The following is a 15,417-nucleotide window of genomic DNA, read 5'->3' on the forward strand; positions in this document are numbered from 1 at the left end:
GGTAACATCATTTATTTATTTTATTTTATTATTATTTTGTATTTTATGGTATTGTATTATGTTTATTTTATTATTTCATTTCTTCCCCTGTTTTTTCTTTTCTTGTTTATTTTTAATTTTTTTTTATATATATTTCTTTTTTTTTATTTGTATATATATATATATATTATTATTATTATTTTTTATTTTTTGGGGGAATTAATTTTTATTTTTTTAATTATTTAATGTATCTTATTTTTTATTTTATTTTTATTTTATCCTTATTACCTATCCATGATTAGACTGGCCAGGTTTCTGAATATCCAGTAGCAATAGTTAATGTGTAAACATGGATGACGTTAAATTCTATTTTCATAGTACATAAAGCTCTTTTATCTAAAAAGATCAAGGACAATTAGATTCCTCATGATATAAACCCTTTAAATGCTTCTTCACATACTCTTAGTTTAAACGTGCCAGTATCTGCTGATTGATTCCAGGAATTACTGAGGCACACCAAATGGGTTTATTCCAAATCCTGTCAGCCATTCTTCATCTGGGGAATGTGGAAGTGAAAGAGAGAGGATCGTCTAGTTGTGGCATCTCTGTAAGTCGCATTGAGAACGCAAGAATTAATGGATTCTTTAATACACATTTTCATTCATTGATTTCACACTTTGTTGTTTTCATTGTGTCCAGGATGAAAGCGGCCACCTGGCCATGTTTTGTGAACTCACTGAGGTGTCGTACGAGTCCATGGCTCACTGGTTGTGCCATAAAAAACTCAAGACCGCCACAGAAACCCTAAACAAGCCTGTTACCCAATTGGAGGCCATAAACGGCCGTGACGCTCTTGCAAAACACATTTACGCCAAGCTCTTCTCATGGATCGTCGGCCAGGTCAACAAGGCCCTGAGCACTTCCTCCAAACCGCACTCGTTCATTGGTGTCCTAGACATCTATGGGTGGGTGAGGTGCTATTATTTCATCTTCATTCTTTATTGATGTTAAAAATATAGTTGCAGGACAATTAGGTGAACTGTTGTGCCCAGGTTTGAGACATTCGAGATGAACAGCTTCGAGCAGTTCTGCATCAACTACGCCAACGAGAAGCTCCAGCAGCAGTTTAACATGGTCAGCATTTTCAAACATGTGTCAGCTGCTCCAGCATTCACAAAATTATCAGTCGTGTCCAAGCACATCACGACTCACTGAAAGCATTTACCCTCCAGCACGTGTTCAAACTGGAGCAGGAGGAGTACATGAAGGAGCAGATACCATGGACGCTCATCGATTTCTACGACAACCAGCCGTGCATCAACCTGATCGAGGCCAAGATGGGCTTGCTAGATCTTTTAGATGAAGAATGCACTGTAAAAAACATTATTAAACCATAAATGTTATATGATAAGCATCTTTTTTTGTGATAAACTCCTTGATTTGATGCTTTCAGATGCCAAAAGGTTCTGATGAATCATGGGCGCAAAAGCTGTACAACACTCACCTAAAGAAAAGCTCTCACTTTGAGAAGCCGCGCATGTCTAACAAAGCCTTCATCATACTGCACTTTGCAGATAAGGTACATGGAGGAAAAATATGCACTGGTAATACAGGAATTCCTAAGAGTCCATCCCATTTGATCTCTCGATTTCTGTTTTAGGTTGAATACCAGTGTGATGGATTTCTGGAGAAAAATAAAGACACAGTCAATGAAGAACAAATTAATGTGCTGAAGGCTAGTAAGGTGTGTTCATCTCAGCATAGCTCACTAACATTTTTCTGGCACAGAAATACAGCTTCATGTGCTCTACACAGTCGAAATGAGAACCAGGAACGTGTTCGAGCTTGCGAAATGTTATTCTCTACTCCCTCAGTGACTTAAAAATAGATGTATGATTCAACATGTCTTGAGATAAGTATCGCCACCTGTTGTTTGGTTCATGAACATCTTGGATTCTTAGAGAGGATTTTTGCTCTGGTGGGTTGGAACCCAAAACATGGATTGGTCATGGATTAGTGTTAAATGCAAGTTACCAGTTGAGAACCACTGGTCTAGAGTGTAATTGGCACAAGTAGCATATCGGTCCGTTATAAAGGCTCTCTTGTTTTCTCACAGTTTACCTTACTGGTTGAGCTCTTCCAGGATGAGGAAACACCTGCAGCTCTGAGCACCACAGCACCATCTGGTCGTGTAAAGTTTGGACGGTCCACCCAGTCTTTTAGGGAGCACAAGAAGTCAGTTGGACTGCAGGTTAGAGTTGACCAACAAAGCCAAGATCCATCTCTGTTATTCATTCTCCTCTGAACTGTTGATACAGAAAGGCTCTGAAAGTAAAACCCCATTTATTTCCATTAATGGATTATACTAATAACAATAAACCTTTTAAAGGGATAGTTCACCCAAAAAGGAAAATTCTGTCATTAATTACTTACCCGCATGTCGTTCCAAACCCGTAAGACTTTCGTTCATCTCCGGAACACAAATTAAGATATTTTTGATGAATTCCGAGAACACTCTGACCCTCACATAGACAGCAAGGATACTGGCACGATCAAGGTCCAAAAACATAGCAAGGAGATCGTTAAAATAGTCCATGTGACATCAGTGGTTCAACTGTAATGTTATAAAGCTACAAGAATACTTTTTGTGCACAAAGAAAACAAAAATAATGACTTTATTCAACAATTCGTCTCCTCCGCGTCACCCTATAGCGCCATTTTGGAGAGTATCACATATGCACCGTACGCGGATACGCTGTTTATGTTGTTGACGCTTTGATCTGAACGTAAACAACGTATCCGCTTACAAACGTTGCATACGTTGTCTACGTATGTGAAACTATCCAAAATAGCGCTATAGGGTGACGCAGAGGAGACGAATTGTTGAATAAAGTCGTTATGTTTTCTTTGTGCACAAAAAGTATTCTTGTAGCTTTATAACATTACATCCTTGCAACATTTCTGGACCTTGATCATGTTAGGATCCTTGCTGTTTATGCGAGGGTCAGAGATTCCATCAAAAATATCTTAATTTGTGTTCCAAAGATGAACAAAGGTCTTACGGGTTTGGAATGACATGAGGGTAAGTAATTAATGACAGAATTTTCATTTTTGGGTGAACTATCCCTTTAAGACAGACTGACTGTGAGCTCAGATGTTATATTAAAAATAACAAAATGGTTTAAATTAATAGTCAAATATATTAAAATGTTTGGGTGAGATTTAAAAAAAATAATACTTCTATTTAGCAAGAACGCATTAAATTGTTCTGAAGTGACAAAGACTTTTACATTGTTACAAAAAATATTTCACATAAATGCTGTTCTTATGAACTTTATATTCATGAAAGAATCCTGAAGAAATGCGTCACTACCTTTTTCTACCTTGATAATAAGAAATGTTTCTTGAGCACCAAATCAGCATATTAAATTACATTTTAAAAATATATTACAATAGAAACAAATATTTTTAATAATACAGTTTTTACAATATTACTGTTTTTACTGTATTTTTTGATCAAATAAACATGCACCCTTGTTGAGCATAAGAGACTAATTGACTTGAATCTTACTGGCTCCAAACTTTCTAAAGCATTGTTTTGTTTTGTTCTTAAAGTCGATGATAATAAATTTGTAGTTTTATTTTGTTTCATTGTATTTGATTCCATTATGTCATTAGCAATGCATTATGGGATTGTAGTTCATTGTCTCAGTTTTGACAGTCTTGTACCTTTGTCTTTTTCCCTAATTTTCATATACTATTCTTCTATAAATCATGGAGAACATGAATAGGGAAAAATGCTCCCATAACCAAGGCTGCTGAAAATGTGGGGAAAGTGGGCGATCGCTGTTGTGCTCTATTGAAACCGATATTATCCACCCAGATCTTTTCACAGAAAATCACAGTGTCATTTGTCTGATGCTTTTGTTCCTCCCGTTTAAAGTTCCGGAACTCTCTGCACCTGCTTATGGACACACTGAACGCCACCACCCCACACTATGTGCGCTGTGTCAAACCAAATGATGTTAAAGCCCCCTTCATGTCAGTAAGCTGATTTCAGATATAATCCACTATTATGTAATATGAGTCACTATAGTGTCTTCTCTTTCTGTCTGTAGGATGGACCCCCATCGAGCCGTTCAGCAGCTCAGAGCGTGTGGAGTCCTCGAGACCATTCGCATCTCAGCCACAGGCTTCCCTTCCAGGTGCTAATTCAATAACTCGCATGTCTTCTCAGTGTCCCTTCTGCTTGGAATCTGATTGGCTGCGACCAATTCAAGGGAACCAATCAGATGTGACTAACTCAAAAAGAACCAATCAAAAAAATTACAACAGAATGCTCATTAATCTTATTCAAGTTTAAAACTACTTTAGATCTGCACAAATGTAGTTCTGCTAATCCAGCTCTAAATGCCTTAACTGATTTGGAATCTGTTTGCGTTTTAATACATCTTTACCTCCCTCTGGTCAGGTGGACTTATCAAGAGTTCTTCAGCCGCTATCGTGTTCTAATGAGGCAGAAAGAAATCCTCTCAGACAGGAAGTTGACCTGCCAGAGTGTTCTAGAACGGCTTGTGCAGGTATCACACTTCTCTTTGTAAACATAAGCAGAAGTTTTTGTACTTTCTCTTTACAAAGAGCATGTATCCTGCAAAAAATAACTACCTAGGCTGGTTTAAAATAATCTAAGCTGGTTTAAGCTTATCTCTTTTTATTAAAGGGGTCCTATTATGCTCTTTTACAAAGTCTTGATTTTGTTTTGGGGGCGTACTAGAACATGCTCTCATGCTTGGTGGTTCGAAAAACGCATTATTTTTCACATAATTTACATTATTAAAATACCTTTCTCCCCATCCTGGCACAAACGGCTCGATTAGTTCCGGCTTTGATGAAGGTCTGCCTTCCGAAAAACAAAATGTGTTGTGATTGGTTAGCTGTCCCAGTGCGTTGTGATTGGCGAACAGCTTAGATGGTGTTTCAGTACTGCCCCGCCCCTTGCTCTGTCTTCCAACAAAAGCTTCGAACAGCTTAGATGGTGTTTCAGTACTGCCCCGCCCCTTGCTCTGCCTTCCAACAAAAGCTTCTTGGCGAATCCGGCAGGCACTGTACTCCCTCATGTTGTGGAAGCTGTCCTCAGTAAAATGCACAGCACACAATAGCAAATTGGGGTTATAATGCTCAGGAACAGAGTTAAATTGCAACGACTGTTTTCTGACATCATCTGCTTTCGGAAGCCCAAACAAAGACGTTTGAGCACGGAGGTGAAAAAAACAGCGTTTCAGGCGGTCGCGCGCCGGATGAGAAGCGCAGCGTCGAGTCGCGCCACATCTTTAAAATTCAAATACATTATTTTCTATGAGTGTAGGCACACCGGCGGTGCCGTTCGGCGTCTGTCCGCGGCGCCCAGCTATGTCATGTTATACTTGTAAGAATTGTTCTAGACATGCTGAAAATTTGAAGCTACAGCACAGCAGCTCTTCTTCTTGGTTTTCTCTGATGCACTAACTCTGCAGCAGCACTTCTTCTTCGTCGTCTCGTCTGATGCACTCACTCAACCAAGCGTTCCAACCACAACCTCGCCCCTCCCCACCCCCCAACCATTCGAATTACTGTAAGCGGGAATTATTTTTAATGATATTCTAATGGACCGCTTTGATATCACAAAGCCCGGAAAACAAACGCTGTAGTCCAAACGAGCCGTTCGTTGTAGTTCTTGAAAAGGGATTTTTAAAAAACAAAATATCTCCCTTTGGAGTGGACTTTGAGATTTGTAACTTTCTAGATCTTTTTTTATGCCCAAACATACACACTGACTAAAATTTAAAAAAGTGAAAAAGCATAATAGGACCCCTTTAAGTGCCCAAAACCCCTCTAAACCATGACCATGCTCAGACACCTACAAACCAGTTTAGGTTGGTTTAAGATTTTAAACAGTCTAATGTTACTTTGTCCCCCCTCTGCAGGACAAAGATAAATACCAGTTCGGAAAAACAAAGATCTTCTTCCGGGCTGGACAGGTGGCTTACCTGGAAAAACTGAGGGCAGACAAACTCCGTACGGCCTGCATCCACATCCAAAAAACTATCCGTTGCTGGCTCGCCCGCAAGAAATACCTGCGTATTCGCCAAGCAGCCATTACCTTGCAGAGATACGCGAGAGGACACCAGGCTCGATGGTGCGTCACACTCAAATGTTGTAGATTAACTGAATTACAATTAGTCTCAATTTACGTTTGATTCATGTCACAAAGTTATAGGTTGGAAACTAAACTAACAGTGTGTTTTATCTACCCTCGTTTAGCTTGTGCAAGACATTGAGAAGGACGCGGGCCGCAGTGATCTTCCAGAAGTACACACGCATGTGGGCAGCCAGACGACAGTTCCTGCGACAGAAAGCAGCAGCGGCTCTCATTCAGAGGTTAATGCGCGGCTATACAGCCAGACTGGAGTACAAACGGGTACGCAGACAAGTTTTTGTGGTGTAGCAAAGCAGTTAAATATAGGCTTGTAATCACAAATGTAAAAATATGCAAGAAGAAAAATGAATCAGGCTTTCAGGAATGAGTATCAGCTATTTCTTAGTACAGAGAAATGCTAGTTCTCATTCATTTAAAGTGGCAGTGAAATTATTTCAGAGCCCGCTGCAAATATATGAAAAGGGATATGATGTCATGCACCAGGAATTTTGTTTCATAATAAATAATAGTTTTAACATTTTGAATTTATTATCTACTGCAGTTTCCCTCTTAAAATTCTACAATTATATGTTTTATAATTTATACACTATTAATCAAAAGTAGAGTAAGATATATATATATATTTTTTTAAAGAAGTCTCTTTTGCTCACCGAGCCTGCATTTATTTGATCCAAAGTACAGCAAAAACAGTACAATTTTGAAATATTTTTACTATTTGAAATAACTGTTTTATAAATAAATGTAATTTATTCCTGTGATCAAAGCTGAATTTTCAGCATCATTACTCCAGTCTTCAGTGTCACATGATCCTTCAGAAATCATTCTAATATGCTAATTTGCTGCTCAAGAAACAATTTTTTTAATTAAAATGTCAATATTTAAAACAGTAGAGTACATTTTTTTTTCAGGATTCTTCAATGAATAGAAATATCCAAAGATCAGCATTTATCTGAAATAAAAAGATATTTAATATTATACACTATTCCATTCAAAAGCTTGGAGTCAGGATAATTTTTGTGAGGGGGGGGGGGGGATTATAGAAATTAATACTTTTGTTTAGCAAGGATGCTTTAAATTGATCAAAAGATGATAAAGACATTTATAATGTTACAAAAGATTTCTATTTCAGATAAATGTTGTTCTTTTGAACTTTCTATTAATCAAAAAACCTGAAAAAATTCTACTCGGCTGTTTTCATTGTAATAATAATAAAAAATGTTTTTTGAGCAGCAAATCACAATAGAATTAGAATTAGAATGACTAGTGAAGGATCATGTGACCTGGAGTAATGATGCTAAAATTCAGCTTTGAAATCACAGGAATAAATGGCATTTTAAAATATATTCAGTTAGAAAACAGTTATTTTAAAATATTTCAAGATATTACTGTTTTTGCTGTACTTTGGATCAAATAAATGCAGGCTTGGTGAGCAGAAGCAGAAGACGTCTTTAAAAAAACAATAAAAATCACTGTTTAAAAACTTTTGAATGGTAGTGTATATTATATATTATACTTTTATAATAATTTTTTTTGTAAATGAAGTTTTTAAATTAAATTAGAGTTTGATTTTCAGCCAAAGAGATCAGCTGTTTTCTAACATTTTTTGTTTTATGAAATTTCCAGCTCAAAATCTCACATGAAATAAATTGACCTTATTTAAAACTAGTACCATTCTAGTATATCTTCCCATGATTCCCAGTCAAATTCTCTCTACACTGTTTCAATCAGGAATGTTACATTATGGAAGTAACATGGGTTGCAAATGCTTTCATATTGGATTGGGGATGAAAGCAACTTTTATAGAGCTTGTCATCTTGTTTTCTTGTACAGTTGCTGTGTGAACACAAGGCTTTACTGATCCAGCGCTGGGTGCGTGGCTTCCTGGCCCGCTGGCGTTTCCGTCGCATAAAGCGGGCTGTGGTATATCTGCAGTGTTGCGTGCGCAGGATGCTGGCCCGTCGAGAGCTCAAGAAACTCAAGATTGAAGCCAGATCAGTCGAGCACTACAAGAAGCTCAACGTCGGCATGGAGAACAAGATCATGCAGCTGCAGAGGAAACTGGATGAGCAGGTATCCTTCGTCTCTTTTATCGTCATCTGTCTTGATATATGATGAGTAACCCATGTTTGAATTACAGAATGTTTGTATGTATCATTAGCATAAGGAGAACCGAGAGCTTTCCGAGCAAATTAGACAAATGGAGAGCCACAGTGCCACAGAGTTGGAGAAATTGCACCTGCAGCTCAAGACTCTTCAAGATGCGGAAGAGGAGTCCCGTCACCGAGGAGACCTGGTGACATCATTACAGGAGGAGCTGGAATTGGTCCGTCAGGAGCTGGAGAAGAACAAAGAGGTTTTATTTATTTGTTTTCTTAAAATTAATATATTTTTTATTATTTACTTAGAATAGTGTGTGATTTTAATATCATCATTTAGTGGCCAAAAAAAACTGTCACCTCAAATTTTTTGAACATATATAAATTGTATTTTAATTTTTTTTCATGAAATTAATAATTTTATTCAGCAAGGACACATTAAATTGATCAAAAGTGACAGTAAAGACATTTAAAATGTTATAAAAGATTTATCTTTCAAATAAATGCTGTTCTTTTGAACTTTCTCTTCATCAAAGAATCCTACTAAAAATGTATCACGGTTTCCACAAAAATATTAAGCAGCACAAAATTCAGCTTTGTCATTTCAGGAATATATTACATTTTAAAATATATTAAAATAGCAAACAGTTATAAAAAATCATATTTAACAATTTTAACAGTTTTTATTGTATCTTTGATCACATAAATGCAGCTTTGGTGACTGTAAGAGTGTGTATATATATATATTGTATACTTCTACAACACTAAGTTTGTTACCTATATTCTAATCCAATTTTGATGGTGTCTTCTAAACACTGCTGAGTTTGAACAATTATAGAACAAAAGCATATGTGTTGTAGATGAGTAAAACACTGTGATTAATCACCTAACCGCTGTCTGCAGATGGTTTCTGAACTGAATGAGAAGAACACACTGCTGAAGAGTGAGAAAGATGAGATGAACAGACTGATCCAGGAACAGGAGCAGCAGATAAAAGGTGGATTCACGCTGTTTTGGCTTGGCTCAGGAAAGCTCCAACCTTTTAACTAGTAATACTATTGTGGTTGGTGAGGGCTTGGGCAAGAGTATCTGTATTCCTTGTGGAGGAAGTTACTCTTTAGCAGTCCTATTCATCTCACTGGTAGTTACTTGACCTGTGGATCTGTTTATCTGCCAAGCTTTTTTATATAGTGGTTAACAATGTACGAAACTGGATTTACATACCAAGAAGGTAATGTAGCAGTTGTCATCTGCATTGTCTTAAACAGAGAAGTCAGAGTCGACCCATGATGAGGCCACAGAGCACCTGCAAGCACAGCTGAATGAGGAACGCTTCCATCACCAAAACCTTCTGACCGAGCACCTGAAGCTGGAGGAGCGCTACGCTGATCTGAGATCAGAAAAAGAGGCGGCTGAAGTAAGAAAATGATTTTTCCTACAACTTTCCTAATACAGTGCTATTTTTCACATTTTTAATATTGTAACATATTTTGTGTTTCTAAAAAGGAGCTCTCGAAACCTGGTCATAACAGAGCCGACTCTGGCTACAGCAGCAACCAATCAGAGATCGTCCACAGCTCTGTGCTCACAGGGTCAGAGGTCAGCTCGCTGGAAAGAGAGGTCCGTTTCCAAAGGCAGTTTGACTTCTAAGTTTCTCCTAGATTATCTGTCATGAAAGAATTTGATGGTTGTGTTTGGTGCATCTAGGATGCTGGGCAGACGGCAGCTGATGTGTCCCTGCTGCTGAAGCTGCAGAGGAGAGTCGCTGAGCTGGAGAAGCAGAAGATGGACCTGCAGGGTGAGATGGACACCAAAGAAGAGCAACTACAACTGGAACAAACTAAAGTAAGAACCAAAAACAGCTCAGTTTAAGTCAACCAAAAATGAAGTTCTGTCGTCATGTACTGAAAGTCACGCATGATCTTTCTTTGTGTTTTCAGGAACTGGAAGATTGTCGGAGAGTGTTAGGGGCTGAGAGAGACTACGAGGCTCTGAAGGTACCAAAAACACGCCTTTACACACTGAAAAACTCTTGTGTTTGTCTTTTACGCATTCAGAGAAGTATATAGGTGTGTGTGTGTTGTGATGTGCTCACAGCGTCAGGAGCTGGAGTCTGACAATAAGAAGCTGAAGAAAGATCTGCAGGAGCTCCGTCAGTCCCTCAGTAAGGGGTCGGGGTCAAAGGTGGCGTCCCCTGGAGGTCAGGCATATAACGTGATCCTAGAACAGCTCGACTCCACCACTGAGGAGCTTGAAATGCGAAAGGAGGAAGTGCTCATTTTGCGCTCTCAACTGGTCAACCACGAGGCATTTAAACATAAGGTAGTGTGCAAACTTTTTTCAGCCATTTGACAATCAATATGTAAAAATCTTATGATTTATGTCACATTTTTTATTAATATGTATATACATTTCTTTTTCAGGAAACAGGAACTGAAGGGGATTCAGGTGACTCGAGCAGGTTTGTTATCTTTCATATTCCATAAATTTGTATTTGCTATCATTATATCCATGATCAGTCTGTATCATGCATTCTTCCTTATAATGGAAATCATAACTCTTTCTCTCTCAGATCCCCCACACTGGACCTTCATGAGCTCAATGAGGATGGAGAACTCTGGATGGCTTATGAGAGCCTGAAGGAAACCAACAGGTGAAATAAAATAGATTTAATGTACAAAGACACTCTTTCTCACATACACTAATTTGCACACACCATTTGCACAAACATCATTTTTTTTAGTGGAAACATCTTTTTATATTGGTAAACAAAGGGGCTAAATGCCCCCTTCAAGGAAAATAGTATGAACTGCTGAATTTTTTTGTTTGGTTTCTGAGTATTGATAAAAACATAATTTGTGTAGAAGGAAATTGTAAAAAACAAAAAATGTTTTAAAAAATGATTAAGAAAATCATATCATGTCATATGCACTAAAAGGCTTTATTAAAAAACAATAGAAAAACAATCAAATAAATGTTAGCTAAAATAATGTAAAATATATCAAAACTTATTTTATGTTCGCTAGTTGCCGACATTTCTCATTTTCTTTTAGTTTAAGTTAAAAACAAAATAAAATAAAATAAAACTTAATGAAAGCTATATAGACTAATAAATATGACAAAAACACGGCAAAATTATTAAAAATGTAACCAAAATAAAAATTAAAAATATAAAAATAAAATTTAATTCAAAATATTAATGAAAACTAATAGTATATCAGTGATACTAAAATAACACTGGCTTAGTGTATATCTTGGATGATATTTTAATAGCTCTCTCTCTGTGCAGGATTCTAGAGTCGCAGTTGCAAACTCAGGGACAGTCCCATGAAAAGGAGGTGGAGGGATTGAGGGCGGAGCTTCAGCAGTTGAGGGCGGAGCTTGGTCATCAGCAGCAGATGCTGTCAGACAGCTTGGAGCTTCCACATGATGCTCGAATACAAGCAAGCCTGCAGCACGAGATCAGTCGCCTCACGCAACAAAATATGGTAAATATGCATTTTAATATATCATAGTAAATATTCTTCTGTATTAAAATGATTTGTGTAAATTCTAGGACCTCTTGGAGCAGATGGGGAAACAGGACAAAATGGTCCGCAAACTAAAGAAACACCTGAAAATATACATGAAAAAGTTCGGGGAGGCTGAGGGTAACGATTTCTCATTTTGAATACAAAACGTTAATATTATCTGTCAAGTTAGGAGTCGGACACTGAATTCAAGTTTATTTTTTTCTTAAAAACTTTCAAGATGTGATGCTTATGCTTTAATGCTTTTAATTTGTTTCGTAAGATGAATTGTCACATTAATTTTTGTAGGAGTGGCATCCCGAGATTATTTTTATTTGGAAAGTATTAATAATATTTTGGTGGTGGCAGCAGGTGTTCATATCGAGCAGTCCCCTCCAGAGAACATGGTTGGCGAGAGCGGTCGCACGGTCAGCATCGTTCGCAAAGAGAGGGATTTCCAAGGCATGCTGGAGTACAGGAGAGAAGACGAGAGCAAACTGTTCAAGATACTCATCACAGGTGATCTGAACAGCATTAATATAATGTCAGCAGAGAGACTAAAACAATACAGATGTATATAATTACTTTATTTTGCTTTATCAAATCAAAGTTAAAAGGAAAGTCTTTTTTTGCCGAAGGCTATAACTTGTATTCCATTGAAAAGAGTGGTTTTCAGTCATTTTGAACATTCATCCACAGAGCTCAAACCCCGAGGTGTGGCGGTGAATCTGGTCCCAGGTCTGCCTGCTTACATTCTCTTCATGTGTCTGCGGCACGCCGACTACGCCAACGATGACCAGCGGGTCTCCACCCTGCTGAACTCCTCCATCAACACCATCAAGAACGTGCTGAAGGTGAGAGACCCTCTCAGTCTGGAAATGTTGGAATACGAATCCACTGAGATGATAGTGAACCATTTAATATGAAAAATGTGGTCCAGATTATTTCAATTAAACAAACATGCTGCGAACTTTCTGTAAGTAATATAATAACTTATTATCTTTGCAGAAACGTGGAGATTTTGAAACCATTTCCTTCTGGTTGGCAAACACCTGTCGCTTCTTACATTGCCTGAGGCAGTACAGTGGAGAGGAGGTAGGTTGTGTTGCGTTGTGTTTCAAACCCAAGTGTGCTGCCTACCTAGACAGCATTTTAGGCATCAGTATTACACTCCTAACATGAAGATTTTTCTAAAAAAAAATTTGCAAAAAAATGGCAGCAGCATTTATTAAAGATCTCGTCCTGACCAAATAAGTCCTTCACAAGAAATGCAATCCCAGAATGCACTGCAACAAATCAGTGTTTGTGTGAGTTACCTGTAAATTTCAGTTTAGTTATTTGAGGTTCCTTAGATGCTACATTAGAGGATTCTGAAAAAAAAAATCTCTATATATAATATATATATATATATATATATATATATATATATATATATATAAAAAAAGTTTGGGACAGTGCCTCTGCATGTCTGTACACATGGATATGTATGCTTTTATTGTTATATTTTTAATTATTTACTGCTGTATGAATGCTGACCTAATGTTATTTCTTTCTGACTTCTTTTAGGCCTACACAAAGCACAACACGCCTCGGCAGAACGAACACTGTCTGACAAACTTTGACCTGTCGGAGTACCGGCAGGTTCTGAGTGATCTGGCTATTCAGATCTACCAGCAGCTCATCAGGGTCATAGAAAACATTTTACACCCCAAGATTGGTAATGCTGCATGCTCTGGTTATAAATATTTGAATATTTCATATACACTCTCTGCTAGATCATTCCCTCTTCTCCTCATTCTAGCACCAGCCATGCTGGAGCAGGAGACCATTCAGGGTGTGATGGGCGTGAAGCCCACAGGAATGAGGAAGCGCACGTCCAGTGTCTATGAGGAGCGCTCTCACTCGCTGGAGTCCATTCTGAAGCAGCTGGATGTGTTTTATTACACACTGCTTCAGCACGGCAACGACACCGAGCTGGTCCGTCAGGTCATCAAACAGCTGTTCTACACCATCTGCTCTGTCACGCTCAACAACTTGCTGCTCCGCAAGGACATGTGCTCCTGGAGTAAAGGCCTGCAGATCAGGTACTGTCCACTAGACGTGAGGGTAGTCTGAGTTGAAAAAAATGTTAATCATAATTTTGAAAAGAAACAAACAATTCATACCATTTGTATTATATATAAGTATAGCCTATGTGTGTGTACAATTAAAAATGTTGTGTCTTATAGAACTTTTTCTAAAACCTGTAAAATAACCTTTTTTTTTATTTATATTATATATAACATTTTATCACATAGAATGATTAGGATTTAACAGACCAATCATGCTGGCGTAATGGAAAGGCATCGTTTTTTTGCATTAAAAAAAATTAAAATTAAGAAATGGAATTCATTTTAGGAGATTTTCTTTCAATTTTGCATGGTTTTGTTTCACTCAAGTTATGCTGATATAATTTAGTATTATAATTACATAAAAAAATGCATGAAATAAAATTATACACCAGTGAAATGCTAATTTGTCATTTTTAATACAAAATTATGTATTTTTATTTTATATATATATATATATATATATATATATATACGTATATAATAGCTAATTTGTCATTTTTAATACAAAATTATGTATTTTTATTTTATATATATATATATATATATATATATATATATATACGTATATAATAGCATTTCACTGGAGTATTATATAGGCCTATTATTATTATTATATTTTTGCACATATAATGTTTACATTTTAATACAAATTATATTACATTAAAATTATTTATAATTCTATAGTTTCTATAAAAAAAAATTTAAATACCAATTTATAGAATTCTGTGTATAAGTTTTTTTTATTTTATTTATTGATGTATTGTTTTCTTCTTATAAGGTATAATGTATGTCAGCTGGAGGAGTGGTTGCTGGATAAAGATGTTCAGGGCAGTGGAGCGCGTGAGTCTCTGGAGCCTCTGATTCAGGCGGCTCAGCTTCTGCAGATCAAAAAGAAGAGCCAGGACGACGCAGAGGCCATCTGCATCATGTGTACGGCTCTCACCACTGAACAGGTGTGTGTGTGTGTGTGTGTGAGTGAGAGAGAGCTGAACCCTTCAGTTTAATTCTGATGGTCTGTGTTTCTTTCTGGGACAGATTGTGAAAATCCTCAGCTTGTACACACCAGTGAATGAGTTTGAGGAGAGAGTGTCTATATTATTCATAAAGTCTGTACAGGTGAGTCATTTCTCAAGGTTTTTAAATGTATTTTAAAGCCGCTATTGTTGGATTTACATGGTAAAACACTTCTCCATTCTCTCTAGACTTTATTAAAGGATCGTAAGGAGTCTTCTCAGTTACTGATGGATGCTAAGATCATTTTCCCAGTCACCTTCCCCTTCAACCTTTCACCTGTGGCCCTTGAGACCATCCAGATCCCCAGCAGCCTCAACCTGAACTTCCTGACACGAGTTTAAAAACACACCAGTGATGTCGTCATGGAAACCACAGAACAGAATAGAGGCTTGGATTATATTTGTGGTCACATCTTCTGGGATGTTTGCGTTTACATTTCCTGTATCACTGTAAAAGATTTAACTTATGAGAGTCACCTTAAACACATTTCACTGTATTTGCTGGTGTTTGGG

At 37.3% G+C, this 15,417-nt stretch overlaps 1 protein-coding gene across 1 annotated transcript in view; it reads left to right on the plus strand.

Annotated features, from left to right (window-relative positions):
* myo5ab (myosin VAb) overlaps nucleotides 1–15,411 on the plus strand; it is a 19,402-nt gene extending 3,991 nt beyond the window's left edge. The window contains 32 exon segments of the mRNA XM_016244037.1: nucleotides 384–586; nucleotides 679–944; nucleotides 1,032–1,113; nucleotides 1,212–1,352; nucleotides 1,433–1,558; nucleotides 1,640–1,723; nucleotides 2,096–2,230; nucleotides 3,923–4,020; nucleotides 4,098–4,184; nucleotides 4,451–4,559; nucleotides 5,943–6,154; nucleotides 6,280–6,436; nucleotides 8,006–8,245; nucleotides 8,334–8,528; nucleotides 9,175–9,268; nucleotides 9,540–9,688; nucleotides 9,778–9,891; nucleotides 9,979–10,116; nucleotides 10,212–10,268; nucleotides 10,369–10,593; nucleotides 10,695–10,732; nucleotides 10,844–10,924; nucleotides 11,561–11,759; nucleotides 11,828–11,921; nucleotides 12,150–12,299; nucleotides 12,480–12,634; nucleotides 12,789–12,875; nucleotides 13,347–13,497; nucleotides 13,582–13,864; nucleotides 14,670–14,844; nucleotides 14,927–15,007; nucleotides 15,094–15,411. Of these exon segments, the coding sequence (XP_016099523.1) occupies nucleotides 384–586; nucleotides 679–944; nucleotides 1,032–1,113; nucleotides 1,212–1,352; nucleotides 1,433–1,558; nucleotides 1,640–1,723; nucleotides 2,096–2,230; nucleotides 3,923–4,020; nucleotides 4,098–4,184; nucleotides 4,451–4,559; nucleotides 5,943–6,154; nucleotides 6,280–6,436; nucleotides 8,006–8,245; nucleotides 8,334–8,528; nucleotides 9,175–9,268; nucleotides 9,540–9,688; nucleotides 9,778–9,891; nucleotides 9,979–10,116; nucleotides 10,212–10,268; nucleotides 10,369–10,593; nucleotides 10,695–10,732; nucleotides 10,844–10,924; nucleotides 11,561–11,759; nucleotides 11,828–11,921; nucleotides 12,150–12,299; nucleotides 12,480–12,634; nucleotides 12,789–12,875; nucleotides 13,347–13,497; nucleotides 13,582–13,864; nucleotides 14,670–14,844; nucleotides 14,927–15,007; nucleotides 15,094–15,246 (4,559 nt within the window). The 3' untranslated portion in view covers nucleotides 15,247–15,411.
* Nucleotides 15,412–15,417: the final 6 nt, after the last annotated feature.

Source organism: Sinocyclocheilus grahami, unplaced genomic scaffold (assembly GCF_001515645.1).
Source record: "Sinocyclocheilus grahami isolate Dianchi unplaced genomic scaffold, SAMN03320097.WGS_v1.1 scaffold707.1, whole genome shotgun sequence".
Taxonomy (NCBI): domain Eukaryota; kingdom Metazoa; phylum Chordata; class Actinopteri; order Cypriniformes; family Cyprinidae; genus Sinocyclocheilus; species Sinocyclocheilus grahami.